Source organism: Hemiscyllium ocellatum, unplaced genomic scaffold, assembly GCF_020745735.1.
Source record: "Hemiscyllium ocellatum isolate sHemOce1 unplaced genomic scaffold, sHemOce1.pat.X.cur. scaffold_860_pat_ctg1, whole genome shotgun sequence".
Taxonomy (NCBI): Eukaryota; Metazoa; Chordata; class Chondrichthyes; order Orectolobiformes; family Hemiscylliidae; genus Hemiscyllium; species Hemiscyllium ocellatum.
The window spans coordinates 38,805-65,562 of record NW_026869274.1 but is presented as its reverse complement, the minus strand read 5'-3'; the positions used below and the strand labels follow the sequence as shown (position 1 = coordinate 65,562).

General features: G+C 57.2%; 1 protein-coding gene across 1 annotated transcript in view; it reads left to right on the top strand.

The window, feature by feature from the left end:
- The window catches only part of LOC132814586 (treponemal membrane protein B-like), a gene marked incomplete at its 3' end in the record, with an annotated part of 97,851 nt that extends 88,740 nt beyond the window's left edge, over positions 1–9,111 (top strand). Inside the window, exons 2-3 of the mRNA XM_060823525.1 lie at positions 8,540–8,672; positions 8,761–9,111. Of these exons, the coding sequence (XP_060679508.1) occupies positions 8,540–8,672; positions 8,761–9,111 (484 nt within the window). The remainder of the gene's footprint in view (positions 1–8,539; positions 8,673–8,760) is intronic.
- Between the last annotated feature and the right edge of the window lie 17,647 nt (positions 9,112–26,758).

Here is a 26,758-nt window from a genome sequence, read left to right as displayed (position 1 = left end):
CCCTCAGACAGGGCTGCCTCAGGGCTCCCTCAGACAGGGCTGCCTCAGACAGGGCTGCCTCAGACAGGGCTGCCTCAGACAGGGCTGCCTCAGACAGGGCTGCCTCAGTGCTCCCTCAGACAGGGCTGCCTCAGACAGGGCTGCCTCAGACAGGGCTGCCTCAGACAGGGCTGCCTCAGACAGGGCTCCCTCAGACAGGGCTCCCTCAGACAGGGCTCCCTCAGACAGGGCTGCCTCAGGGCTGCCTCAGACAGGGCTGCCTCAGACAGGGCTCCCTCAGACAGGGCTGCCTCAGACAGGGCTGCCTCAGACAGGGCTCCCTCACACAGGGCTCCCTCACACAGGGCTCCCTCACACAGGGCTCCCTCACACAGGGCTCCCTCACACAGGGCTCCCTCACACAGGGCTCCCTCACACAGGGCTCCCTCACACAGGGCTCCCTCACACAGGGCTCCCTCACACAGGGCTGCCTCACACAGGGCTGCCTCACACAGGGCTGCCTCACACAGGGCTGCCTCCCTCAGTGCTCCCTCACACAGGGCTCCCTCACACAGGGCTCCCTCAGACAGGGCTGCCTCAGACAGGGCTGCCTCAGACAGGGCTGCCTCAGACAGGGCTGCCTCAGTGCTCCCTCAGACAGGGCTGCCTCAGACAGGGCTGCCTCAGACAGGGCTCCCTCAGACAGGGCTCCCTCAGACAGGGCTCCCTCAGACAGGGCTCCCTCAGGGCTGCCTCAGACAGGGCTGCCTCAGACAGGGCTGCCTCAGACAGGGCTGCCTCAGACAGGGCTGCCTCAGACAGGGCTCCCTCAGTGCTCCCTCAGACAGGGCTGCCTCAGACAGGGCTGCCTCAGACAGGGCTCCCTCAGACAGGGCTGCCTCAGACAGGGCTCCCTCAGACAGGGCTGCCTCAGACAGGGCTGCCTCAGACAGGGCTGCCTCAGACAGGGCTGCCTCAGACAGGGCTGCCTCAGACAGGGCTGCCTCAGACAGGGCTGCCTCAGACAGGGCTGCCTCAGACAGGGCTGCCTCAGACAGGGCTCCCTCAGTGCTCCCTCAGACAGGGCTCCCTCAGACAGGGCTCCCTCAGACAGGGCTCCCTCAGGGCTCCCTCAGACAGGGCTCCCTCAGACAGGGCTCCCTCAGACAGGGCTCCCTCAGACAGGGCTGCCTCAGACAGGGCTCCCTCAGACAGGGCTCCCTCAGACAGGGCTCCCTCAGACAGGGCTCCCTCAGACAGGGCTCCCTCAGACAGGGCTGCCTCCGACAGGGCTGCCTCCGACAGGGCTGCCTCCGACAGGGCTGCCTCCGACAGGGCTGCCTCCGACAGGGCTCCCTCCGACAGGGCTGCCTCCGACAGGGCTGCCTCCGACAGGGCTGCCTCCGACAGGGCTGCCTCCGACAGGGCTGCCTCAGACAGGGCTGCCTCAGACAGGGCTGCCTCAGACAGGGCTGCCTCAGACAGTAGTGCCTCAGACAGTAGTGCCTCAGACAGTAGTGCCTCAGACAGTAGTGCCTCAGACAGTAGTGCCTCAGACAGGGCTGCCTCAGACAGGGCTCCCTCAGACAGGGCTCCCTCAGACAGGGCTGCCTCAGACAGGGCTCCCTCAGACAGGGCTCCCTCAGACAGGGCTGCCTCAGACAGGGCTGCCTCAGACAGGGCTGCCTCCGACAGGGCTGCCTCCGACAGGGCTGCCTCCGACAGGGCTCCCTCCGACAGGGCTGCCTCCGACAGGGCTCCCTCCGACAGGGCTGCCTCAGTGCTGCCTCAGACAGTAGTGCCTCAGACAGTAGTGCCTCAGACAGGGCTGCCTCAGACAGGGCTGCCTCAGACAGGGCTGCCTCAGACAGGGCTGCCTCAGACAGGGCTGCCTCAGACAGGGCTGCCTCAGACAGGGCTGCCTCAGACAGGGCTGCCTCAGACAGGGCTGCCTCAGTGCTCCCTCAGACAGGGCTGCCTCAGACAGGGCTGCCTCAGACAGGGCTGCCTCCGACAGGGCTGCCTCCGACAGGGCTCCCTCCGACAGGGCTCCCTCCGACAGGGCTCCCTCCGACAGGGCTCCCTCCGACAGGGCTCCCTCAGGGCTCCCTCCGACAGGGCTGCCTCAGACAGGGCTGCCTCAGACAGGGCTGCCTCAGACAGGGCTGCCTCAGTGCCTCCGACAGGGCTCCCTCCGACAGGGCTCCCTCCGACAGGGCTCCCTCAGGGCTCCCTCCGACAGGGCTCCCTCCGACAGGGCTCCCTCCGACAGGGCTCCCTCCGACAGGGCTGCCTCAGACAGGGCTCCCTCCGACAGGGCTGCCTCCGACAGGGCTGCCTCCGACAGGGCTGCCTCCGACAGGGCTGCCTCCGACAGGGCTGCCTCAGTGCCTCCGACAGGGCTCCGACAGGGCTGCCTCCGACAGGGCTGCCTCAGACAGGGCTGCCTCCGACAGGGCTCCCTCCGACAGGGCTGCCTCCGACAGGGCTGCCTCCGACAGGGCTGCCTCCGACAGGGCTGCCTCAGTGCCTCCGACAGGGCTGCCTCAGACAGGGCTCCCTCAGACAGGGCTCCCTCAGACAGGGCTGCCTCAGACAGGGCTGCCTCCGACAGGGCTGCCTCCGACAGGGCTGCCTCCGACAGGGCTGCCTCCGACAGGGCTGCCTCCGACAGGGCTGCCTCCGACAGGGCTGCCTCCGACAGGGCTGCCTCAGACAGGGCTGCCTCAGACAGGGCTGCCTCAGACAGGGCTCCCTCAGTGCTCCCTCAGACAGGGCTGCCTCAGACAGGGCTCCCTCAGACAGGGCTCCCTCAGACAGGGCTCCCTCAGACAGGGCTCCCTCAGACAGGGCTCCCTCAGACAGGGCTGCCTCAGACAGGGCTGCCTCAGACAGTGCTGCCTCAGACAGGGCTCCCTCAGACAGGGCTGCCTCAGACAGGGCTGCCTCAGACAGGGCTGCCTCAGACAGGGCTGCCTCAGACAGGGCTGCCTCAGACAGGGCTGCCTCAGACAGGGCTCCCTCAGTGCTCCCTCAGACAGGGCTCCCTCAGACAGTAGTGCCTCAGACAGTGCTGCCTCAGACAGGGCTGCCTCAGACAGGGCTGCCTCAGACAGGGCTGCCTCAGACAGGGCTCCCTCAGTGCCTCAGACAGGGCTCCCTCAGTGCCTCAGACAGGGCTCCCTCAGTGCCTCAGACAGGGCTCCCTCAGACAGTAGTGCCTCAGACAGTAGTGCCTCAGACAGTAGTGCCTCAGACAGTAGTGCCTCAGACAGTAGTGCCTCAGTCCCTCAGACAGGGCTCCCACAGACAGGGCTCCCACAGACAGGGCTCCCACAGACAGGGCTCCCACAGACAGGGCTCCCACAGACAGGGCTCCCACAGACAGGGCTCCCACAGACAGGGCTCCCACAGACAGGGCTCCCACAGACAGGGCTCCCACAGACAGGGCTCCCACAGACAGGGCTCCCACAGACAGGGCTCCCACAGACAGGGCTCCCACAGACAGGGCTCCCACAGACAGTAGTGCCTCAGACAGTAGTGCCTCAGACAGTAGTGCCTCAGACAGTAGTGCCTCAGACAGTAGTACCTCAGACAGTAGTACCTCAGACAGTAGTGCCTCAGACAGTAGTGCCTCAGACAGTAGTGCCTCAGACAGTAGTGCCTCAGACAGTAGTGCCTCAGACAGTAGTACCTCAGACAGTAGTACCTCAGACAGTAGTACCTCAGACAGTAGTACCTCAGACAGTGCTCCCTCAGTCCCTCAGACAGGGCTCCCTCAGACAGGGCTCCCTCAGACAGTAGTGCCTCAGACAGGGCTCCCTCAGACAGGGCTCCCTCAGACAGGGCTCCCTCAGTAGTGCCTCAGACAGTAGTGCCTCAGACAGTAGTGCCTCAGACAGGGCTGCCTCAGACAGGGCTGCCTCAGACAGGGCTGCCTCAGACAGGGCTGCCTCAGACAGGGCTCCCTCAGACAGGGCTCCCTCAGACAGGGCTCCCTCAGACAGGGCTGCCTCAGACAGGGCTCCCTCAGTGCTCCCTCAGACAGTAGTGCCTCAGACAGGGCTCCCTCAGACAGGGCTCCCTCTGACAGGGCTGCCTCAGACAGGGCTGCCTCAGACAGGGCTGCCTCAGACAGGGCTGCCTCAGACAGGGCTGCCTCAGACAGGGCTGCCTCAGACAGGGCTGCCTCAGACAGGGCTGCCTCAGACAGGGCTCCCTCAGACAGTAGTGCCTCAGACAGGGCTCCCTCAGACAGGGCTCCCTCAGACAGTAGTGCCTCAGACAGTAGTGCCTCAGACAGGGGTGCCTCAGACAGGGCTCCCTCAGACAGGGCTCCCTCAGACAGGGCTCCCTCAGACAGGGCTCCCTCAGACAGGGCTACCTCAGACAGTAGTACCTCAGACAGGGCTGCCTCAGACAGTAGTACCTCAGACAGTAGTACCTCAGACAGTAGTGCCTCAGACAGGGCTGCCTCAGACAGGGCTGCCTCAGACAGGGCTGCCTCAGACAGGGCTGCCTCAGACAGGGCTCCCTCAGACAGGGCTCCCTCAGACAGGGCTCCCTCAGACAGGGCTCCCTCAGTGCCTCAGACAGTGCTGCCTCAGACAGTGCTCCCTCAGTGCCTCAGACAGGGCTCCCTCAGACAGGGCTCCCTCAGACAGTGCTGCCTCAGTGCCTCAGACAGGGCTCCCTCAGACAGGGCTCCCTCAGACAGTAGTGCCTCAGACAGTAGTGCCTCAGACAGTAGTGCCTCAGACAGTAGTGCCTCAGACAGTAGTGCCTCAGACAGTGCTCCCTCAGTCCCTCAGACAGGGCTGCCTCAGACAGTAGTGCCTCAGACAGTAGTGCCTCAGTCCCTCAGACAGGGCTCCCTCAGACAGGGCTCCCTCAGACAGGGCTCCCTCAGTAGTGCCTCAGACAGTAGTGCCTCAGACAGGGCTGCCTCAGACAGGGCTGCCTCAGACAGGGCTGCCTCAGACAGGGCTGCCTCAGACAGGGCTGCCTCAGACAGGGCTGCCTCAGTGCTCCCTCAGACAGTAGTGCCTCAGACAGGGCTGCCTCAGACAGGGCTGCCTCAGACAGGGCTGCCTCAGACAGGGCTGCCTCAGACAGGGCTGCCTCAGACAGGGCTCCCTCAGACAGGGCTCCCTCAGACAGGGCTCCCTGAGGGCTCCCTCAGACAGTAGTGCCTCAGTAGTGCCTCAGACAGGGCTGCCTCAGACAGGGCTGCCTCAGACAGGGCTGCCTCAGACAGGGCTCCCTCAGACAGGGCTCCCTCAGACAGGGCTCCCTCAGACAGGGCTCCCTCAGACAGGGCTCCCTCAGGGCTGCCTCAGACAGGGCTGCCTCAGACAGGGCTCCCTCACACAGGGCTGCCTCACACAGGGCTGCCTCACACAGGGCTGCCTCACACAGGGCTGCCTCACACAGGGCTGCCTCACACAGGGCTGCCTCACACAGGGCTCCCTCACACAGGGCTCCCTCACACAGGGCTCCCTCACACAGGGCTCCCTCAGACAGGGCTCCCTCAGGGCTCCCTCAGACAGGGCTGCCTCAGACAGGGCTGCCTCAGACAGGGCTGCCTCAGACAGGGCTGCCTCAGTGCTCCCTCAGACAGGGCTGCCTCAGACAGGGCTGCCTCAGACAGGGCTGCCTCAGACAGGGCTGCCTCAGACAGGGCTGCCTCAGACAGGGCTCCCTCAGACAGGGCTGCCTCAGACAGGGCTGCCTCAGACAGGGCTGCCTCAGACAGGGCTGCCTCAGACAGGGCTGCCTCAGTGCTCCCTCAGACAGGGCTGCCTCAGACAGGGCTGCCTCAGACAGGGCTGCCTCAGACAGGGCTGCCTCAGACAGGGCTCCCTCAGACAGGGCTGCCTCAGACAGGGCTGCCTCAGACAGGGCTGCCTCAGACAGGGCTGCCTCAGACAGGGCTCCCTCAGACAGGGCTCCCTCAGACAGGGCTCCCTCAGACAGGGCTGCCTCAGACAGGGCTGCCTCAGACAGGGCTGCCTCAGACAGGGCTGCCTCAGACAGGGCTGCCTCAGACAGGGCTCCCTCAGACAGGGCTGCCTCAGACAGGGCTGCCTCACACAGGGCTGCCTCACACAGGGCTGCCTCAGACAGGGCTCCCTCAGTGCTCCCTCAGACAGGGCTCCCTCAGACAGGGCTCCCTCAGACAGGGCTGCCTCAGACAGGGCTGCCTCAGACAGGGCTGCCTCAGACAGGGCTCCCTCAGACAGGGCTCCCTCAGACAGGGCTGCCTCAGACAGGGCTGCCTCACACAGGGCTGCCTCACACAGGGCTGCCTCACACAGGGCTGCCTCAGACAGGGCTCCCTCAGTGCTCCCTCAGACAGGGCTCCCTCAGACAGGGCTCCCTCAGACAGGGCTCCCTCAGACAGGGCTCCCTCAGGGCTCCCTCAGACAGGGCTGCCTCAGACAGGGCTGCCTCAGACAGGGCTGCCTCAGACAGGGCTGCCTCAGACAGGGCTGCCTCAGACAGGGCTGCCTCAGACAGTAGTGCCTCAGACAGTAGTGCCTCAGACAGTAGTGCCTCAGACAGTAGTGCCTCAGACAGGGCTGCCTCAGACAGGGCTGCCTCAGACAGGGCTGCCTCAGACAGGGCTGCCTCAGACAGGGCTCCCTCAGACAGGGCTGCCTCAGACAGGGCTGCCTCAGACAGGGCTGCCTCAGACAGGGCTGCCTCAGACAGGGCTGCCTCAGACAGGGCTGCCTCAGACAGGGCTCCCTCAGTGCTCCCTCAGACAGGGCTGCCTCAGACAGGGCTCCCTCAGACAGGGCTCCCTCAGACAGGGCTGCCTCAGACAGGGCTGCCTCCGACAGGGCTGCCTCAGACAGGGCTGCCTCCGACAGGGCTGCCTCCGACAGGGCTGCCTCAGTCCCTCCGACAGGGCTCCCTCCGACAGGGCTGCCTCAGACAGGGCTGCCTCAGACAGGGCTGCCTCAGACAGGGCTGCCTCAGACAGGGCTGCCTCAGTGCCTCCGACAGGGCTCCCTCCGACAGGGCTCCCTCCGACAGGGCTCCCTCCGACAGGGCTCCCTCAGGGCTGCCTCCGACAGGGCTCCGACAGGGCTGCCTCCGACAGGGCTGCCTCCGACAGGGCTCCCTCCGACAGGGCTCCCTCCGACAGGGCTCCCTCCGACAGGGCTCCCTCCGACAGGGCTCCCTCCGACAGGGCTCCCTCCGACAGGGCTGCCTCAGACAGGGCTCCCTCAGACAGGGCTCCCTCAGACAGGGCTCCCTCAGACAGGGCTCCCTCAGACAGGGCTCCCTCAGACAGGGCTCCCTCAGTGCTCCCTCAGACAGGGCTGCCTCCGACAGGGCTGCCTCCGTGCCTCCGACAGGGCTCCGACAGGGCTGCCTCCGACAGGGCTGCCTCCGACAGGGCTGCCTCCGACAGGGCTGCCTCAGACAGGGCTGCCTCCGACAGGGCTGCCTCCGACAGGGCTGCCTCAGGGCTGCCTCAGACAGGGCTGCCTCAGACAGGGCTGCCTCAGACAGGGCTGCCTCAGACAGGGCTGCCTCAGTGCCTCCGACAGGGCTCCCTCCGACAGGGCTCCCTCCGACAGGGCTCCCTCCGACAGGGCTCCCTCCGACAGGGCTCCCTCCGACAGGGCTCCCTCCGACAGGGCTCCCTCCGACAGGGCTCCCTCCGACAGGGCTCCCTCAGGGCTGCCTCCGACAGGGCTGCCTCCGACAGGGCTGCCTCCGACAGGGCTGCCTCAGACAGGGCTGCCTCCGACAGGGCTGCCTCAGACAGGGCTCCCTCAGACAGGGCTGCCTCAGACAGGGCTCCCTCAGACAGGGCTCCCTCAGACAGGGCTGCCTCAGACAGGGCTCCCTCAGACAGGGCTCCCTCAGGGCTGCCTCCGACAGGGCTGCCTCAGTCCCTCCGACAGGGCTCCCTCCGACAGGGCTGCCTCCGACAGGGCTGCCTCCGACAGGGCTGCCTCCGACAGGGCTGCCTCCGACAGGGCTGCCTCCGACAGGGCTGCCTCCGACAGGGCTGCCTCAGACAGGGCTGCCTCAGACAGGGCTGCCTCCGACAGGGCTGCCTCCGACAGGGCTGCCTCCGACAGGGCTGCCTCCGACAGGGCTGCCTCCGACAGGGCTGCCTCCGACAGGGCTCCCTCAGACAGGGCTCCCTCAGACAGGGCTCCCTCAGACAGGGCTCCCTCAGGGCTGCCTCCGACAGGGCTGCCTCAGTCCCTCCGACAGGGCTCCCTCCGACAGGGCTGCCTCCGACAGGGCTGCCTCCGACAGGGCTGCCTCCGACAGGGCTGCCTCCGACAGGGCTGCCTCCGACAGGGCTGCCTCCGACAGGGCTGCCTCCGACAGGGCTGCCTCCGACAGGGCTGCCTCCGACAGGGCTGCCTCAGTGCCTCCGACAGGGCTCCCTCCGACAGGGCTCCCTCCGACAGGGCTGCCTCCGACAGGGCTGCCTCCGACAGGGCTGCCTCCGACAGGGCTGCCTCCGACAGGGCTGCCTCAGACAGGGCTCCCTCAGGGCTCCCTCCGACAGGGCTCCCTCCGACAGGGCTGCCTCCGACAGGGCTGCCTCCGACAGGGCTGCCTCAGACAGGGCTGCCTCAGACAGGGCTGCCTCAGACAGGGCTGCCTCAGACAGGGCTGCCTCAGACAGGGCTGCCTCAGACAGGGCTCCCTCAGACAGGGCTCCCTCAGGGCTGCCTCCGACAGGGCTGCCTCCGACAGGGCTGCCTCCGACAGGGCTGCCTCCGACAGGGCTGCCTCCGACAGGGCTGCCTCAGTGCCTCCGACAGGGCTCCCTCCGACAGGGCTGCCTCCGACAGGGCTGCCTCCGACAGGGCTGCCTCCGACAGGGCTGCCTCCGACAGGGCTGCCTCCGACAGGGCTGCCTCCGACAGGGCTGCCTCCGACAGGGCTGCCTCCGACAGGGCTCCCTCCGACAGGGCTCCCTCCGACAGGGCTCCCTCCGACAGGGCTCCCTCCGACAGGGCTGCCTCCGACAGGGCTGCCTCCGACAGGGCTGCCTCCGACAGGGCTGCCTCCGACAGGGCTGCCTCAGACAGGGCTGCCTCCGACAGGGCTGCCTCCGACAGGGCTGCCTCAGACAGGGCTGCCTCAGACAGGGCTGCCTCAGACAGGGCTGCCTCAGTGCCTCAGACAGGGCTGCCTCAGTGCCTCAGACAGGGCTGCCTCAGTGCCTCAGACAGGGCTGCCTCAGTGCCTCAGACAGGGCTGCCTCAGTGCCTCAGACAGGGCTGCCTCAGTGCCTCAGACAGGGCTGCCTCAGTGCCTCAGACAGTGCTGCCTCAGTACCTCAGACAGTGCTGCCTCAGTACCTCAGACAGTGCTGCCTCAGTGCCGCCTCAGACAGTGCCCCCTCAGACAGTGCCCCCTCAGACAGTGCCCCCTCAGACAGTGCCCCCTCAGACAGTGCCCCCTCAGACAGTGCCCCCTCAGACAGTGCCCCCTCAGACAGTGCCCCCTCAGACAGTGCCCCCTCAGACAGTGCCCCCTCAGTACCTCAGAATGTGCCCCCTCAATACCTCAGATAGTGCTCCCTCAGTACCTCAGAAAATACCCCCTAAATATCAAAGAAAGCACCACTTTGTTGTGTTTAACCCCCAATGCCCCTCAGACAGTAGCTCCACAAAACATTCACACCCTCAACACTTCAGGGCTCTGCCCAGCTCCCCCCTCAGACTGTGTTCAAACCCCTTCAGACGGTAAGGACCCACATCCACCCCTGTCCAAGATTGGAGCCCATGTTCCCAGAAGATGACTTGTCTCTCTGGATTAATTTTAGAATTCCCACAGTGTAGAAGCAAGCCAATCCGTCCATTGGGCCCACTCTGACTGTCTGAACAGCATCCCACCCAGACTCACATCCTCCACTCTATTCCTGTAATGCTGCATTTCCCATGGCATCTTTGGACTGAGAGAGGAAAGTGGAGCACCCGGAGGAAACCCGCACAGATACAGAGAGAATGTGTAAACTCTACACAGACAGTCACCGGGAGTTAGAATCAAACCACTGAGGCACCGTGCTGTCCTCTCTCCCTGGATGTCATCTCATCTAACCTTTCACTAAGCAGTCTCCCATGTGAAAACATCTCATCTGTCTCCTTGGTCATCCCTTCAAAAGCTCCATCAAGTTGGACACACCATTTCCACAAACAAAGCCAAGCTGACCATCCCTAATCAATTCTTGCTTTTCCAAATGTATGTAAGTTGTCTCTCAGAATGCCCTCCAACAGCTGACCCACCACTGCCATCAGGCGCACAGCTCCATAGTACAATGGCTGTACCTTGCAGCCTTACTTCAATAATGGCCCATCATTAACCACCCTCCAGTCTTCAGGCACCTCACCCGTTGTCACTGATCGGTCCATCTGACAAGGCCATCTCTATCCTTCTGTAACCTAAGGCTATCCTCCTCAGTATTTATCACCCAACCAATCTTCATATCATTCATGAGCCCAATGATTAACCATCCACCATTCAAACCTACATCTTTTCTATCAGCCACATCAGCAAGACCCCAACAGTGAGACATGAACGGACAGAGATTTCTCATTGGGCCGTCACTGTCTGCTTCCTGCCACTCAGCATTCTGCGCCAAATTCCTTGGATCTGGAGTTTTTATGTTCACTATCGGTTTCCGGTATGGATCCTGATAAAAGCCTCACTGACCTCCAAGCAGGCGACAGGAAAGTATTGCCCTTATTTACACACCTGGTCACCTCCTTAAACAGTGCGATCCCATTGGTCAGACCTGACCTCCCCTTAACAGAACCATTCTGACTGTTCTTCCTGAACTCCAGTCTCTTTAAATGCTGATTAATTCTATCTCCCAAACTTGCTTCCAACAGACGTCCCACCCACGATATTAGCCTGACCGGCCTGGAGCTGCCTGGTATATCCCATGCTCCTTCTTGAATAACAGTACCACATGGTCAGTCTGCAGACAACTCTCCTGTGGCCAGAGGGGATTTGAAAATGTTTGCTCGTGTACCTGCTACTTCCTCCATCACCTCATTCGGTAAACTGAGATACATTTCCCCCGTCTTTGGAGATTTATTGGGTTGTAAGAAGGCCAGACCACTCAGAACCATCTCTCTATATATATATGCTAATTCATTTAATTGTATCACAGAGCATCTCCACGATTTATTATCAACCCTGTCTCAATGAGCACTGACAAAATGCATCCATTCACTACACCCTCTGGGTCCATGCACAAACTCTCACTGTCTTCCACAACCTACTCTTTCTCTCATTATCAATTCACCCTTAATGTCACTGTAAGGAACTTTCAGGTTTTTATTTCCACTCTTAGCCCTCCTCTCTCCCAGGCAATTACCCTGCGATACGGTTTGGAGGAGTGTTGGATGTCATTCTGGAAGTGGATGAGCATTGGGAAGCTCAGAAATAAGGAACACACGCCTGTGCTGCGTGTGGGGCAGTGGGATCCATTTGGGATGAGCAGACGGAAGCTGAGGAATAAACCTCAGCCCTGCAGCATGAAAATATCCCTTTGAGCTGGCAGGTCAGTCACGTGAAACGAACCCTCCAACCCTGGGAAAAGAGGATGTAACCTCTTCAAGTTCAAAAACTAAATGAAGACGGTCTGTTTGAACACAGTCTCTGGAATCTGGACACGGGAATCATTGCTGAGCAGGGTCTGTAGGACGCAGAAGCAGCAATGTACTGAACAATTCCCGATATTCCTTGTAGACCACAAGACATGGGAGCAGAAATTAGGCCATTCAGCCCATCTGACAGTGTGGCACTCACTCAGTACTGACTCTCTTACAATGCAGGTATCCCCCAGCCTGATGCGCTGACAGTGCAGCACTCCCTCAGTACTGACCCTCTGACAATGCTGCACTCCCTCCAAACTGACCCTCTGACAATGCTGCACTCCCTCCAAACTGACCCTCTGACAATGCTGCACTCCCTCCAAACTGACCCTCTGACAATGCTGCACTCCCTCAGTACTGACCGTCTGACAGTCCAGCACTCCCTCAGTACTGACCCTCTGACACTCCAGCACTCCCTCAGTACTGACCCTCTGACAGTGCAGCTCTCCCACAGTTCAGACCCTCTGACAGTGCAGCTCTCCCACAGTTCAGACCCTCTGACAGTGCAGCAATTCATCAGTAATGAACCTCTGAGTGTAGCACTCTCTGGACTGATCCTCTTACAATGCAGCATTCCCTCAATACTGACCCTCTGACAGTGCGGCACTCCCACAGTACTGACCGTTTGATAGTGTAGCACTTTCTCTGTACTGACCCTCTCACAGTGCAGCTCTCCATCAGTACTGATCCTCTGACACTGCAGCACTCCCTCAGTACTGACCCTCTGACAGTGCAGCACTCCCTCAGAACTGACACACTGACCGTGTCGCACTCTCTCAGTAATGACCCTTTGACAGTCCATCACCCTCTCAGTACTGACCCTCTGACAATGCAGCTCTCCCTCAGTACTGACCCTCCAACAGTGCAGCATTCCCTCAGTACTGACCCTCCGACAGTGCAGCTCTCCCTCAGTACTGACCCACTGACAGTGCAGCACGCCCTCAGTACTGACCCTCTGACTGTGCTGCACTCCGTCCATACTGACCCTCTGACTGTGCTGCACTCCCTCCACACTGATCCTCTGACAATGCTGCACTCCCTCCACACTGATCCTCTGACAATGGTGCAATCCCTCCATATTGACCCTCTGACAGTCCAGCCCTCCCTCAGTACTGACCCTCTGACAGTGCTGCACTCCCTCAGTACTGACCCTCTGACAGTGCTGCAATGCCTTAGTACTGACCCTCCAACAGTGCAGCACTCCCATGGTTCAGAACCTCTGACAGTGCAGCAATTCATCAGTACAGACCCTCTGACAGTGCAGTATTACATCAGTACTGAACCTCTGAGTGTTGCACTCTCTCTGGACTGACCCTCCGACAGTGCAGCATTCCCTCAATACTGACCCTCTCTCAGTGCAGCACTCCCTCAGTACTGATCCTCTGACAATGCTGCACTCCCTCCATACTGACTCTCTGACATTGCAGCACTCCTTCCACACTGACCATCTGACAGTGCAGCCCTCCCTCAGTACTGACCCTCTGACAGTGCAGCCCTCCCTCAGTACTGACCCTCTGACAGTGCAGCCCTCCCTCAGTACTGACCCTCTGACAGTGCAGCCCTCCCTCAGTACTGACCCTCTGACACTACTGCACTCCCTCCACACTGACCCTCTGACACTACTGCACTCCCTCCACACTGACCCTCTGACACTACTGCACTCCCTCCACACTGACCCCCTGACAATCTGCACTCCCTCCACACTGACCCTCTGACAGTGCAGCACTGCCTCAGTACTGACCCTCTGAAACACCACTCCCTCAGAACTGACACACTGACCGTGTAGCGCTCCCTCAGTCATGACCCTTTGACAGTCCATCACCCTCTCAGCACTGACCCTCTGGCAATGCGGCAATTACTCAGTACTGACTGTCTGACACACAGTGTGGCGCTCCATCAGTACTGACCCCCTCACAGCGCGGTGATCCCTCAGTACTAACCACCTCAGAGTGTGGCGCTCCATCAGTAGTAACCCTCTCACAGTGCGACACTCTGACAGCATGGCCATCCATTAGCACTGACCCTCAGAGAGTGCGCACTTCATCACTACTGACTCTCTCACTGCATAACAATCCCCCGTCCTGACTCTCTGACAATGCTGCACTCCCTCCATACTGACCCCCTGACAGTGCTGCACTCCCTCCACACTGATCCTCTGTCAATGCTGCGCTCCCTCCACACTGATCCTCCGACAATGCTGCACTCCCCCCACACTGACCCCCTGACAATGCTGCGCTCCCTCCACTCTGACCATGCTGCACTCCCTCCACACTGACCCTCTGACAATGCTGCACTCCCTCCACACTGATCCTCTGATAGTGATGCACTCCCTCAGTACTGACTCTCTGACAGTGTGGAAGTGACCCTGTACTGACCCTCCGACAGTGTGGCCCAATCTCATGAAAATACCTCTGACAGTGCAGCTCTACCTCAGAACTGACTCTGACAGTGCAGCTCTCCTTCCGTACTGACCCTCTGACAGTGCAGCACTCCCTCAGTACTGAACTTTGGATAGTGCATGCTCCCTCAGTACTGACCCTCTGACAGTACAGCATTCCCTCAGTGTTGACCCTCCGATAGTGCAGCACTACCTCATTATTGACCCTCCGACAGTGCAGCACTCCCTCAGTACTGACCCTCCGACAGTGCAGCACTGCCTCAGTACTGACCCTCTTTTTTCTATTTCATGTAGTGTTGTGGAAATTTAGAATCATAGGGTTTGCAGATTCTGAGGAAGCATGAGCGAGACACACAGTCCAAGCCCTGTCTGAAACTCTCTGTAATAGACTATTCAGAGGCACAGAGTCACAGAGATATACAGCTTGGAAACTGTCCTTCCTGTCCAACGCGACCATACCAACCAGATATTCTCATCTCATTTCATTCCATTTGCTAGCACTTGGCTGATATCCCTCTAAACCCTTCCTATTCACATACTCATCCTGATGGCTTTTAAATGTCACCATCGGTCCAGCCCCCATCATTTCCTCTGGCAGCTACCTGCATGCCCTTGAATAAGTGCTCAAACATTCATACTGTCGATACAATCTCCAATAAACACCAACCTACGAAAGGCTATCAATGTCATCTTCAACCCACCCTTTGCTTCTTCGTTATGCTGATTGCAGCACAGGTACAGAAACAGTCTTAGTGACCATCCACCGTCACCCTGTAATAAACTTATTTTCAAATGGGGCTTGCATGTGATTCCCACCCCCTCTAATAGTTACCTGGAAGGTGGGGGTGAGCTGTACTCTCCTTACTGCAGTCCTTGGGTGTCCCACAGTGATGTCAGGGAGGGAGCTCCAGGATTTTGGCCTGAATCACGTAAAGAGCTCTCTTCCTGGAGTGCCTTTTTAAAGTTGGGAAGTTAGTATAGACCAGGAGGACCCGAGAGCTGCTGTCCTGTCAGAGAGAGAGGCCTGGTGGGTGACACACCTCAGGTGAGGGGCGAGGTTGAGAAGCTGGGGCCTTCATGGTAATTTCAGACATGATAGAGATTGAGCCAACAGTGTTGGCATCACGAACCAGTTAGCTGAGGTAACTGACCCCCCTTTGTAGCCGAGGGGTTCAATCCCTTGAACAGAGCAAGCTTGAGAATTCAACACTAAAACCAATCTGTACGGACCCGCTGGAGACCTGAAACATCAATACAGAGATTGCTGAAGAAGCTAAGCATGTCCAGCAGCATCTCTGATGGGAGAGGGAGAAAGAGACAGACAGAGTTCACCTTTCAATCCAGTGATTTCTGCGGGAAAGCTCCTTCAGAACAGACCGTTTTGAGGAAGGGTCACTTGAAATGTGAATTGTTCCTCTCTCCCCTCACCGTTGCTGCTGAATATCCCCAGCCATCTGTTTGCTTGAGAATTTGATCTGACCTGATCCAAGCGTCACTGAGTCATTCAGTCTGTGCTCAATGCCCTGAGGCTGCTTCTGCTGAAAGTTGACAAACAGGTTTACGAGGTGTTCTGGGGATAAACATACTGGGGTGCAAATGTGTTGCTGGTCAAAGCACAGCAGGTTAGGCAGCATCTCAGGAATAGAGAATTCGACGTTTCGAGCATAAGCCCTTCATCAGGAATAGGAGAGAGAGAGCCAAGCAGGCTAAGATAAAAGGTAGGGAGGAGGGACTAGGGGGAGGGGCGATGGAGGTGGGATAGGTGGAAGGAGGTCAAGGTGAGGGTGATAGGCCGGAGTGGGGTGGGGGCGGAGAGGTCAGGAAGAGGATTGCAGGTTAGGAGGGCGGTGCTGAGTTGAGGGAACCGACTGAGACAAGGTGGGGGGAGGGGAAATGAGGAAACTGGAGAAATCTGAATTCATACCTTGTGGTTGGAGGGTTCCCAGGCGGAAGATGAGGCGCTCCTCCTCCAGCCGTCGTGTAGTTGTGTTCTGCCGGTGGAGGAGTCCAAGGACCTGCATGTCCTCGGTGGAGTGGGAGGGGGAGTTAAAGTGTTGAGCCACAGGGTGATTGGGTTGGTTGGTTCGGGCGGCCCGGAGGTGTTCTCTGAAGCGTTCCGCAAGTAAGCGGCCTGTCTCACCAAAATAGAGGAGGCCACATCGGGTGCAGCGGATGCAATAGATGATGTGTGTGGAGGTACAGGTGAACTTGTGGCGGATATGGAAGGATCCCTTGGGGCCTTGGAGGGAAGTGAGTGTGGAGGTGTGGGCGCAAGTTTTACATTTCCTGCGGTTGCAGGGGAAGGTGCCGGGGGTGGAGGTTGGGTTGGTGGGGGGTGTGGATCTGACGAGGGAGTCACGAAGGGAGTGGTCCTTGCGGAACGCTGATAGGGGAGGGGAGGGAAATATATCCTTGGTGGTGGGGTCCGTTTGGAGGTGGCGGAAATGGCGGCGGATGATACGTTGTATGCGGAGGTTGGTGGGGTGGTAGGTGAGAAAATGATGCGTTGTATGCGGAGGTTGGTGATGATACGTTGTATGCGGAGGTTGGTGATGATACGTTGTATGCAGAGGTTGGTGATGATACGTTGTATGCAGAGGTTGGTGATGATACGTTGTATGCAGAGGTTGGTGATGATACGTTGTATGCAGAGGTTGGTGATGATACGTTGTATGCAGAGGTTGGTGATGATACGTTGTATGCAGAGGTTGGTGATGATACGTTGTATGCAGAGGTTGGTGATGATACGTTGTATGCAGAGGTTGGTGATGATACGTTGTATGCAGAGGTTGGTGATGATACGTTGTATGCAGAGGTTGGTGATGATACGTTGTATGCGGAGGTTGGTGATGATACGTTGTATGCAGAGGTTGGTGATGATACGTTGTATGCGGAGGTTGGTGATGATACGTTGTATGCGGAGGTTGGTGATGATACGTTGTATGCAGAGGTTGGTGATGATACGTTGTATGCAGAGGTTGGTGATGATACGTTGTATGCGGAGGTTGGTGATGATACGTTGTATGCAGAGGTTGGTGATGATACGTTGTATGCAGAGGTTGGTGATGATACGTTGTATGCGGAGGTTGGTGATGATACGTTGTATGCAGAGGTTGGTGATGATACGTTGTATGCGGAGGTTGGTGGCTCTCTCTCTCCTATTCCTGATGAAGGGCTTATGCTCGAAACGTCGAATTCTCTATTCCTGAGATGCTGCCTAACCTGCTGTGCTTTGACCAGCAACACATTTGCAGCTGTGATCTCCAGCATCTGCAGACCTCATTTTTTACTTAAACATACTGGGGGATGGTTTCTAAGGTATTGAGGGAGCCCTACCTGTCAGTACAGGGTGCAGATGGTCGAAAGGTACAGATATACTTCATGGAACACAGAACAGTACAGCACAGAACAGGCCCTTCAGCCCACCATGTTGTGCCGACCATTGATCCTTATGGAACGTAAACCTAATGTACAAACCCTCAAATGTCTGTGACCATATGCATTCCCAGCAGTCTCTTAAATATCCCCAATGACCTCGCTTCCACAACTGCTGCTAGCAACGCATTCCATGCTCTCACAACTCTCTGTGTAAAGAACCCGCCTCTGACATCCCCTCTATACTTTCCTCCAACCAGCTTAAAACTACGACCCCTCGTGTTAACAATTTCTGCCCTGGGAAAAATTCTCTGTGTGGGTGGTAGTGAGGGTCAGGCTGGGGGCGGCGAGTGGGTGGTAGTGAGGGTCAGGCTGGGGCGGCGAGTGGACGGCAGTGAGGGTCAGGCTGGGGGCGGTGTGTGGGTGGTAATGAGGGTCAGGCTGGGTGCAGTGTGTGGGTGGGAGTGAGGGTCATGATGGGGGCGGTGTGTGGGTGGCAGTGAGGGTCAGGCTGGGGGCGGTGTGTGGGTGGTAGTGAGGGTCAGGCTGGGGGCGGTGTGTGGGTGGCAGTGAGGGCCCAGCTTGGTGCGGTGTGTGGGTGGTAGTGAGGGTCAGGCTGGGTGCGGTGTGTGGGTGGGAGTGAGGGTCAGGCTGGGTGCGGTGTGTGGGTGGTAGTGAGGGTCAGGTTGGGTGCGGTGTGTGGGTAGTAGAGAGGGTCAGGCTCGGGACGGTGTGTGGGTGGTAATGAGGGCTAGGCTGGGGGCGGTGTGTGGGTGGTAGTGAGGGGCAGGCTGGAGCGGTGTGTGGGTGGTAGTGAGGGGCAGGCTGGGTGCGGTGTGTGTGGGGTAGTGAGGTCAGTCTGGGTGCGGTGTGTGGGTGGTAGTGAGTGTCAGGCTGGGAGCGGTGTGTGGGTGGCAGTGAGGGTCAGGATGGGGGCGGTGTGTGGGTGGCAGTGAGGGTCAGGCTGGGTGCGGTGTGTGGGTGGCGGTGAGGGTCAGGCTGGGTTCGGTGTGTGGGTGGTAGTGAGGGTCAGGCTGGGGGCGGTGTGTGGGTGGTAGTGAGAGGTCAGGCTGGGTGCGGTGTGTGTGTGGCAGTGAGGGTCAGGCTGGGGGCGGTGAGTGGGTGGCAGAGAGGGTCAGGCTGGGTTCCTTGTGTGGGTGGTCGTGAGGGTCAGGCTGGGTGCAGTGTGTGGGTGGCAGTGAGGGTCAGGCTGGGGGCGGTGTGTGGGTGGCAGTGAGGGTCAGGCTGGGGGCGGTGTGTGGGTGGCAGTGAGGGTCAGGCTGGGAGCGGTGTGTGGGTGGCAGTGAGGGTCAGGCTGGGGGCGGTGTGTGGGTGGCAGTGAGGGTCAGGCTGGGTGCGGTGTGTGGGTGGCGGTGAGGGGCAGGCTGGGTTCGGTGTGTGGGTGGTAGTGAGGGTCAGGCTGGGGGCGGTGTGTGGGTGGTAGTGAGAGGTCAGGCTGGGTGCGGTGTGTGTGTGGCAGTGAGGGTCAGGCTGGGGGCGGTGAGTGGGTGGCAGAGAGGGTCAGGCTGGGTTCCTTGTGTGGGTGGTCGTGAGGGTCAGGCTGGGTGCAGTGTGTGGGTGGCAGTGAGGGTCAGGCTGGGGGCGGTGTGTGGGTGGCAGTGAGGGTCAGGCTGGGGGCGGTGTGTGGGTGGCAGTGAGGGTCAGGCTGGGGGCGGTGTGTGGGTGGCAGTGAGGGTCAGGCTGTGGCGGTGTGTGGGTGGTAGTGAGGGTCAGGCTGGGTGCGGTGTGTGTACGGCGGTGAGGGTCAGGCTGGGGGCGGTGTGTGGGTGGTAGTGAGGGTCAGGCTGGGAGCGGTGTGTGGGTGGCAGTGAGAGTCAGGCTGGGGGCGGTGTGTGGGTGGTAGTGAGGATCAGGCTGGGTGCTGTGTGTGGACGGCAATGAGGGTCAGGCTGGGTGCGGTGAGTGGACGGCAATGAGGGTCAGGCTGGGTGCGGTGTGTGGGTGGCGGTGAGGGTCAGGCTGGGTGCGGTGTGTGTACGGCGGTGAGGGTCAGGATGGGGGCGGTGTGTGGGTGGCAGTGAGGGTCAGGCTGGGTGCGGTGTGTGGGTGGCGGTGAGGGGCAGGCTGGGTTCGGTGTGTGGGTGGTAGTGAGGGTCAGGCTGGGGGCGGTGTGTGGGTGGTAGTGAGAGGTCAGGCTGGGTGCGGTGTGTGGGTGGCAGTGAGGGTCAGGCTGGGGGCGGTGAGTGGGTGGCAGTGAGGGTCAGGCTGGGTTCCTTGTGTGGGTGGTCGTGAGGGTCAGGCTGGGTGCGGTGTGTGGGTGGTAGTGAGGGTCAGGCTGGGGGCAGTGTGTGGGTGGCAGTGAGGGTCAGGCTGGGGGCAGTGTGTGGGTGGCAGTGAGGGTCAGGCTGGGGGCGGTGTGTGGGTGGCAGTGAGGGTCAGGCTGGGTGCGGTGTGTGGGTGGTAGCGAGGGTCAGGCTGTGGCGGTGTGTGGGTGGTAGTGAGGGTCAGGCTGGGTGCGGTGTGTGTACGGCGGTGAGGGTCAGGCTGGGGGCGGTGTGTGGGTGGTAGTGAGGGTCAGGCTGGGTGCGGTGTGTGGGTAGCGGTGAGGGTCAGGCTGGGAGCGTTGTGTGGACGGCGGTGAGGGTCAGGCTGTGGGCGGTATGTTATTGGTGGTGAGGGTCAGGCTGGGTGCGTTGTGTGGGTGGCAGTGAGGGTCAGGCTGGGGACGGTGTGTGGGTGGTAGTGAGGGTCAGGCTGGGTGCGGTGTGTGGGTGGCAGTGAGTGTCAGGCTGGGTGCGGTGTGCGGATGGCAGTGAGGGTCAGGCTGCGTGCGGTGTGTGGGTGGTAGTGAGGGTCAGGATGGGTGCAGTGTGCGGATGGCAGTGAGGGTCAGGCTGGGTGCTGTGTGTGGGTGGTAGTGAGGGTCAGGCTGGGTGCGGTGTTTGGGTGGTAGTGAGGGTCAGGCTGGGTGCGGTGTGTGGGTGGTAGTGAGGGTCAGGCTGGGGGCGGTGTGTGGGTAGCAGTGAGGGTCAGGCTGTGGGCGGTGTGTGGGTGGCAGTGAGGGTCAGGCTGGGGGTGGTGTGTGGGTGGTAGTGAGTGTCAGGCTGGGGGCGGTGTGTGGGTAGCGGTGAGGGTCAGGCTGGGTGCGGTGTGTGGACGGTAGTGAGGGTCAGGCTGGGTGCGGTGTGTGGGTGGTAGTGAGGGTCAGGCTGGGGGCAGTGTGTGGGTGGTAGTGAGGGTCAGGCTGGGTGCGGTGCGTGGGTGGTAGTGAGGGTCAGGATAGGGGCCGTGTGTGGGTGGTATTGAGGGTCAGGCTGAGCAATCCACAGCAATGAATTCCACAGGCCCACCTCTGTCTGGGTGAAGAAATGTCTCCGCATTTCTGTTCTGAATTGACCCCCTCTAATTCTAAGGCTGTGTCCACGGGTCCTAGTCTCCTCGCCTAACAGAAACAATTTCCTAGTATCCACCCTTTCCAAGCCATGTGGCCTGTCATATCCCTATATTAATTGTCTCGAGGTTTACAGCACAGAAAAAGGCTCTGTGGGCCGTTGAGTCTATTTCAGTAAAGAAAACTATCACCAAACTATCCTAATCCATTTTCCAATACACAGTCATTCGCATCATCTATCATGGCATCGCAAGCATGCACCTAAATACATCTTAAATGTTTTCGGGATTTCTGTGTCTCCCACCCTGACAGACAGTGAGGTTTAGTGCAACTGTTGCTCGATGATGCCATCACCCACAGGAACACAGAGCAGCTGGGTCTGTGCAAACCAGAGATCACCCACACATTGGGGAAGATGGCAGGTTCCCTGAGAGAGGGGGGACAGGAGATTTACCAGGATGGTACAAGGAATGGGGGATTTTAGTAGTGTGTTTTGGATTTTTTTTTATACTATTCATTTTTATGATATTGGTGATTTTAATACTTAGAGAATATCCATCTACAATAGATGGACTCTCCTTTCTAACCTCTCCCCTTGCCTGGGCTGTGGTAACCTTCAGGTTAAACACACCACCAGCCATCTCTCCCTAATGAGAGAGCAGCCCTATGGTCTGGGAGGACAATGCTGCCTTTCCCTTTTACACAGTGATGTCACTGTACCCCGGGGGTGGGGAGAGGGAATGCTGAAGGTGGGGGATGGGACACCACTCAGGCACAGTGCTTTGTCCTGGAGGATGTTCACTTTCTTTAATATTGTTGGGGGCTGCACTGATGCAGGCAAGTGGGGAATGTTCAAACACAATCCTGATGTGTACCTTATAGGGAGCAAACAGACATTGGGGAATCAGGGGTTTGGGGAAACTGAGGTTGTTCTCCTTGTAGCAGAGGAAATTGTGGCTGCCCTGTGACAGAGGGGTTTACAGAAATTATACATTAGAATAATCAACCTTACACTCAACAGCTCATCATAAACTGTTGACAAGACATATATGAAAGACTTGGAGGGAGATCTATTGACAGGATGGTTTGATTCAAAGGAGAACTTTTATGCATCAAATAGGAATGAGCTGGAACACAATACTCACAACTAAATGCAAATATCCAGGTCCTGATGAATTGAGTAATTCTGTCAGAGTTTGGTGTTACAAATACTGAGGTTACCATCTGAATGTCCACCTGTAATACAAGTTTATAAAATCCGTCACTGTCAGATCAGGTTAGAAACCCGCACCATCCCCTCCTCCTGGCCCAGGATGACTGGACACATTACCCCTTGTGGAGGTCAGCAGTCAGTTCAGGGGGAAATGTATGTGGGTTTCTATCAGTTTCCATCTTGGGACTTCATGTGACTGAACAGGGCAGATCTTTGACACATGGGAGAGAATTTTCCAAGTTTTAGTGAGATGTGGAGAGCAGGATTTGCTGCTTCTTCTTTCCTTCCGTTCTGCCGCTGTGCGTCATCAATAAGACATGGGGGGGGAGGGGGGTGAATGGCTCATGCAGCTTCAGGGGCAAGTTGTCACCATTCTGACCAAACAGGCAGTAAGCTCCTCCCAGTCATTCCATAGAGTATCCCTTAAAAGACAGGAACTCTGCATGCTTCCCACTGCCCAGTGTTCCCAGGAAAAGTTTAGAAGAATGATGGGGAAAATCTCCAGGAAAGGCATAACAGTAAAGTTCCAAAAGGATTATAAACAGTTTACAGAGAGGGATTCATCGGAGAAGTGGGCAACAAGTCGGCAAATGGAGAATCACTTGGGAAAATGTGAAGTTGTTCATTTTGGAGGAGATAATAAAAGAACAGAGGACTATTTAATTGGTGGAAACTGTAGAAAGCTGCACCACAAAGGGACCAAGAGGGAAATGTGCAGGAAACAAAGCAAGTTAGCACAAAGTTACACCAGGTCATCAGGAAGGGGAATGGAATATTGCTCCTGATTTCAAGGGATTTGCAGTGTAAGTGTTTGAAGTATACACCTGAGAGCAACTTTATATAGTGCGAGTGAGACCACATCTGGAGTAATGAGAGAAGTTTTGGTCCCTTTATTTAAGGTGAGACATCACTTCATCGGAGGCATTCAGAGAAGATTGACTGGGATGATCCTTGGTTTGAAGGGATTCTCTTTGAAGAAAAGGCTGAAGAAGTCGGGACTCTACTCACTCGATTTGGGAAGAATGAGAAGGGAACTCTTTCAAACATATCGGCTTCCTCAGGGGTTTGACAAGGTAAAGACTGACAGGATGTATCCCAGCATGAGGGAACCTAGAACCAGACTCTGGGTCAGTCGCGGAATCAAGGGTTCTGTTTTAGTTTTGTCAACTTTAATGCAACACCAACACGGGTAAGGGGTTTCAGTAGCAATGGAGCTGGGGCGAGGGGGAGACAAGCAACATTTTACAGATTGGAATTCCTGCTGCTTGTGATTGTGTAGATGTCTGATCAGAAGGTCACCTTGGGGTCAGAATAGGAGAGCAATATTGTGAAGAGTGTAGTTCTGCCTCAGACAGTTCCCAGGGAGAGGGAGGGGCTCAGCAGTGAGGGAAAGGAATTTGTAACATCAACTGAAGGCAATGGGTTTAACCATTGCAATGTTTCATTGGAGGAAATTGCAGCCAATCGCGTAGTGGGAGTGTGATGAGCAGTTTGATAACTGAGTAATGGAGAGGGATGGTGGGGAGGGAGAGCTGGGCATTGTCAGTGTACATGTGAAACCTAACAGTGCTTTTGGACGATGTCACTTCCTGGCAGTATGTAGGTGAGAAACTGGAGGGACCAAGGATAGATCCTTGAGGGACACCAAATACAAGGAATTCAGAAAGGAAAGGGAGAGTGGAGATGGAGATGGATTTTCCAACAACCTTGAAGTCAAATATTAGTTAGTAGCAGAATGGGTGAGCAGGACGTAACCAGAAAAGACCGACAGAACAAGGAACAATATCTGTGAATCGGTGAGGGGGAGTGATGATGATGATGAGGAGGAGCCTGACTCTTCATTCTATTTCTACATTCGTGAGATTACCCAACCCCACCCTCGTCTCAGCTCATTTACTGAAATACTTACTCCATCCCTGTGTTATCTCCAGACTTCATTATCCAAACACACTCCTGGCCAGCCTCCCACATTCAACTTACATATAATCTCAAGAATATCTAAAACTCTATTGCCCAAGTGCTCGCTTGCTCTATAACTTGTTGATCCAACAAAAGGCTCCCGTTTACAAGCAACTTCAAATTCTCACCCTTGATGTAATTCCTGGCTGTGAACATCCCTGTCTCCCTGCACCACACAACCTGTGAGACCTCAACAACTCATTTTCTGTCAGACTCCCAACGATGTGTTTATTCATTGCTTCACCGGATTGGCTGTTTCTACTGTTGCCAAGGCAACATGGTCTGGAATTCCTATCCTAATCCTTTCATATCTGTTTTTCTCCTTTAAGGTATCCCCGAAAACCTGCTTATTTGGCAATTCTTTTGATCACCTGACCTAATATACCCATCTGTTGCCTAATGTCAGAAATCATCAATAGTATTTCGTGAAATTATAAAAATGATAAAAATACAAACTGTTGTTGATTTGCACATACATTGTCAACTTTTCTCTGTCGCTGAGTGAATAATCTGTCATGTCTCTTACCCAATCACATTGTGGGAGCACCTTCACCACACAAACTGCAGCTGTACAGGAAGTCAAACATCACCCTCTCCCCACGCAATGGGGCTTTGACATTAATCACTGGGATCTGTGGAAGGAGAAACACAGTTGATATTTCAGGGAATGAAAATGTTGCAGAATTTGATGGTCAGAAATGGAAGGAAAATGCATTCTTTTGTTGTAAAAAGGAATGATTCACTGGCAAAGTGATTGTGGAAAATTCAGTCCGTTTAGAGAGCAGCACGTTGTCAGGGGTTGGCCAGCAGAGGAAAATTAACTTACAAAAGGTCTGTGAAAGTAACAGTAAAACACTGAACAACCCAAACACCCTGTTTCCCAACACTTTAACTCCCCTTCCCGCTCCACCAAGGACATGCAGGGCCTGGGCCACCTCCACCGCCAAATCCCAGGCACCTGATGCCTGGAGGAAGAACACCTCATCTTCTGTGTTCGGATCCTCCAACCAGATGGGATCAATGTGGATTTCACCAGTTTCCTCATTTCCACTCCCCCCACCTTATCCCAGATCCAGCCTTCCAACTCGGCACCACCTTCTTGTCCATCTTCCTTCCCACCGATTGGCTGCTGCTTGACCTGCTGTGCTTTTCCAGCATCACACTCTGACACTGGAAACACCCTGACTCTGACACTCTGTAAAACCTGCCCTATCTCTCCCTGCCAGGCAAAGCTGTGCATGTGTCCCCCTGCAGCTTGCCCCTCACAAAGTTGGCTGCCACACTCCTGTCCCATGAATCACTGCCCCCAATAAAGATGGCGGCGCTCACTCGCACCATTCACCATTTGAAGCATTTTCCCGTTTGACACAAACACGGTCCTGGGATTTTCAAATTTGTGTTTTCCGATGTGCACTAAGTTCTGTAAAATGTCTCAGCCCGTTCCATTAAAATTTCCTTCTCTTCCTGGTCACTATGCCTTTCCTTTCCCCTGCCCTGCACCTTCACACATTCCCATTGCCTTGGTCACAACACACACTGTGCTGCCAGTGAAGCTGATCACGTGGTTGCTTATAGCCACGTCCCTCATTCACTCCGATTGGTTGGAGGACCGACAGGTACTGCCTGGTCTTCCAGTCCCATCCCTGTCTTCTTATAAGAGGTATAAGAGTGAGGGTTCATTCCTGTTTCTCCTGATGTCAGGCATTAACAACAACTACCTGCATTTTATGGAGCCTTTCACACTGACAATTCTCCGAAAGTGTTTCACGAATGCTGGAAACATTGATTAAAGAGAACAACTTTAAGATACATATTTAAGGAGGACAGAGGGGATTAGGAAAGATATTCAAGAGGTTTTTTTTTAGATTAGATTACTTACAGTGTGGAAACAGGCCCTTTGGCCGAACAAGCCCACACCAACCCTCGAATGAGCAACCCACCCAGACCCAAACCCCAACCCCTACATCTAACACTACGGGTAATTTAGCATGGCCAATTCACCTAATCTGCACACTTTTGGACTGTGGGAGGAAACCGGAGCACCCGGATGAAACCCACACAGACACGGGGAGAATGTGCAAACTCCACACAGACAGTTGCCTGAAGTGGGAATTGAACGCGGGTCTCTGGCGCTGTGATGTAACAGTGCTAACCACTGTGCCACCCGTCTGCAGCTGCAATCGTGGAGTGATGTTTGTGGGGAACAGCTTACAACGGAGACAGTTAGTGGTTAACCACAGCTTAACAACCCCATGTCCTAGCCCCCTACCCCACACACTAGGCCTTGGTCTCACAGCCTGTCATTACACACTACCTATGGTTTGCCACTCAGTCTCCATTAACAGCTAGTCACCCTCCCCCAGCCAGATCGTTATCTACTCCTTTACCCAACCATTCTTCTCGCTCTATCCCTACCTATCCTTTACTCCTTACATCCTCCCCTAAACCCTACCTTCTGCATATAAACCAACATTTGTTCTCACAGTAACATCAGCTGTGAGGAAGGGACTCCGGATCTGAAACGTTAACTCTGATTTCTCGTCACAGATGCTGCCAGACCTGCTGAGCTTCTCCAGAACCTGCTGATTGTTGTTTCTGATTTACAGCATCCGCAGTTCTTTTGGTTTTAATTTACCGGGAGTTTGTAATTCAGGTCCAGCAGCCTCTGTCCCAGTCTCTGCTGTCTCTCCCACCCCCACCCAGTGACACTGCACCTCCACAGCTCATGGACAGGTGTCGTCTTGCTGGCCACACCCCTCATTCACTCCCATTGGCTGCAGGACCATACAGCCTCTCCTCCCATTGGTCTGGAGCTGCCGTCAATCAAGCCA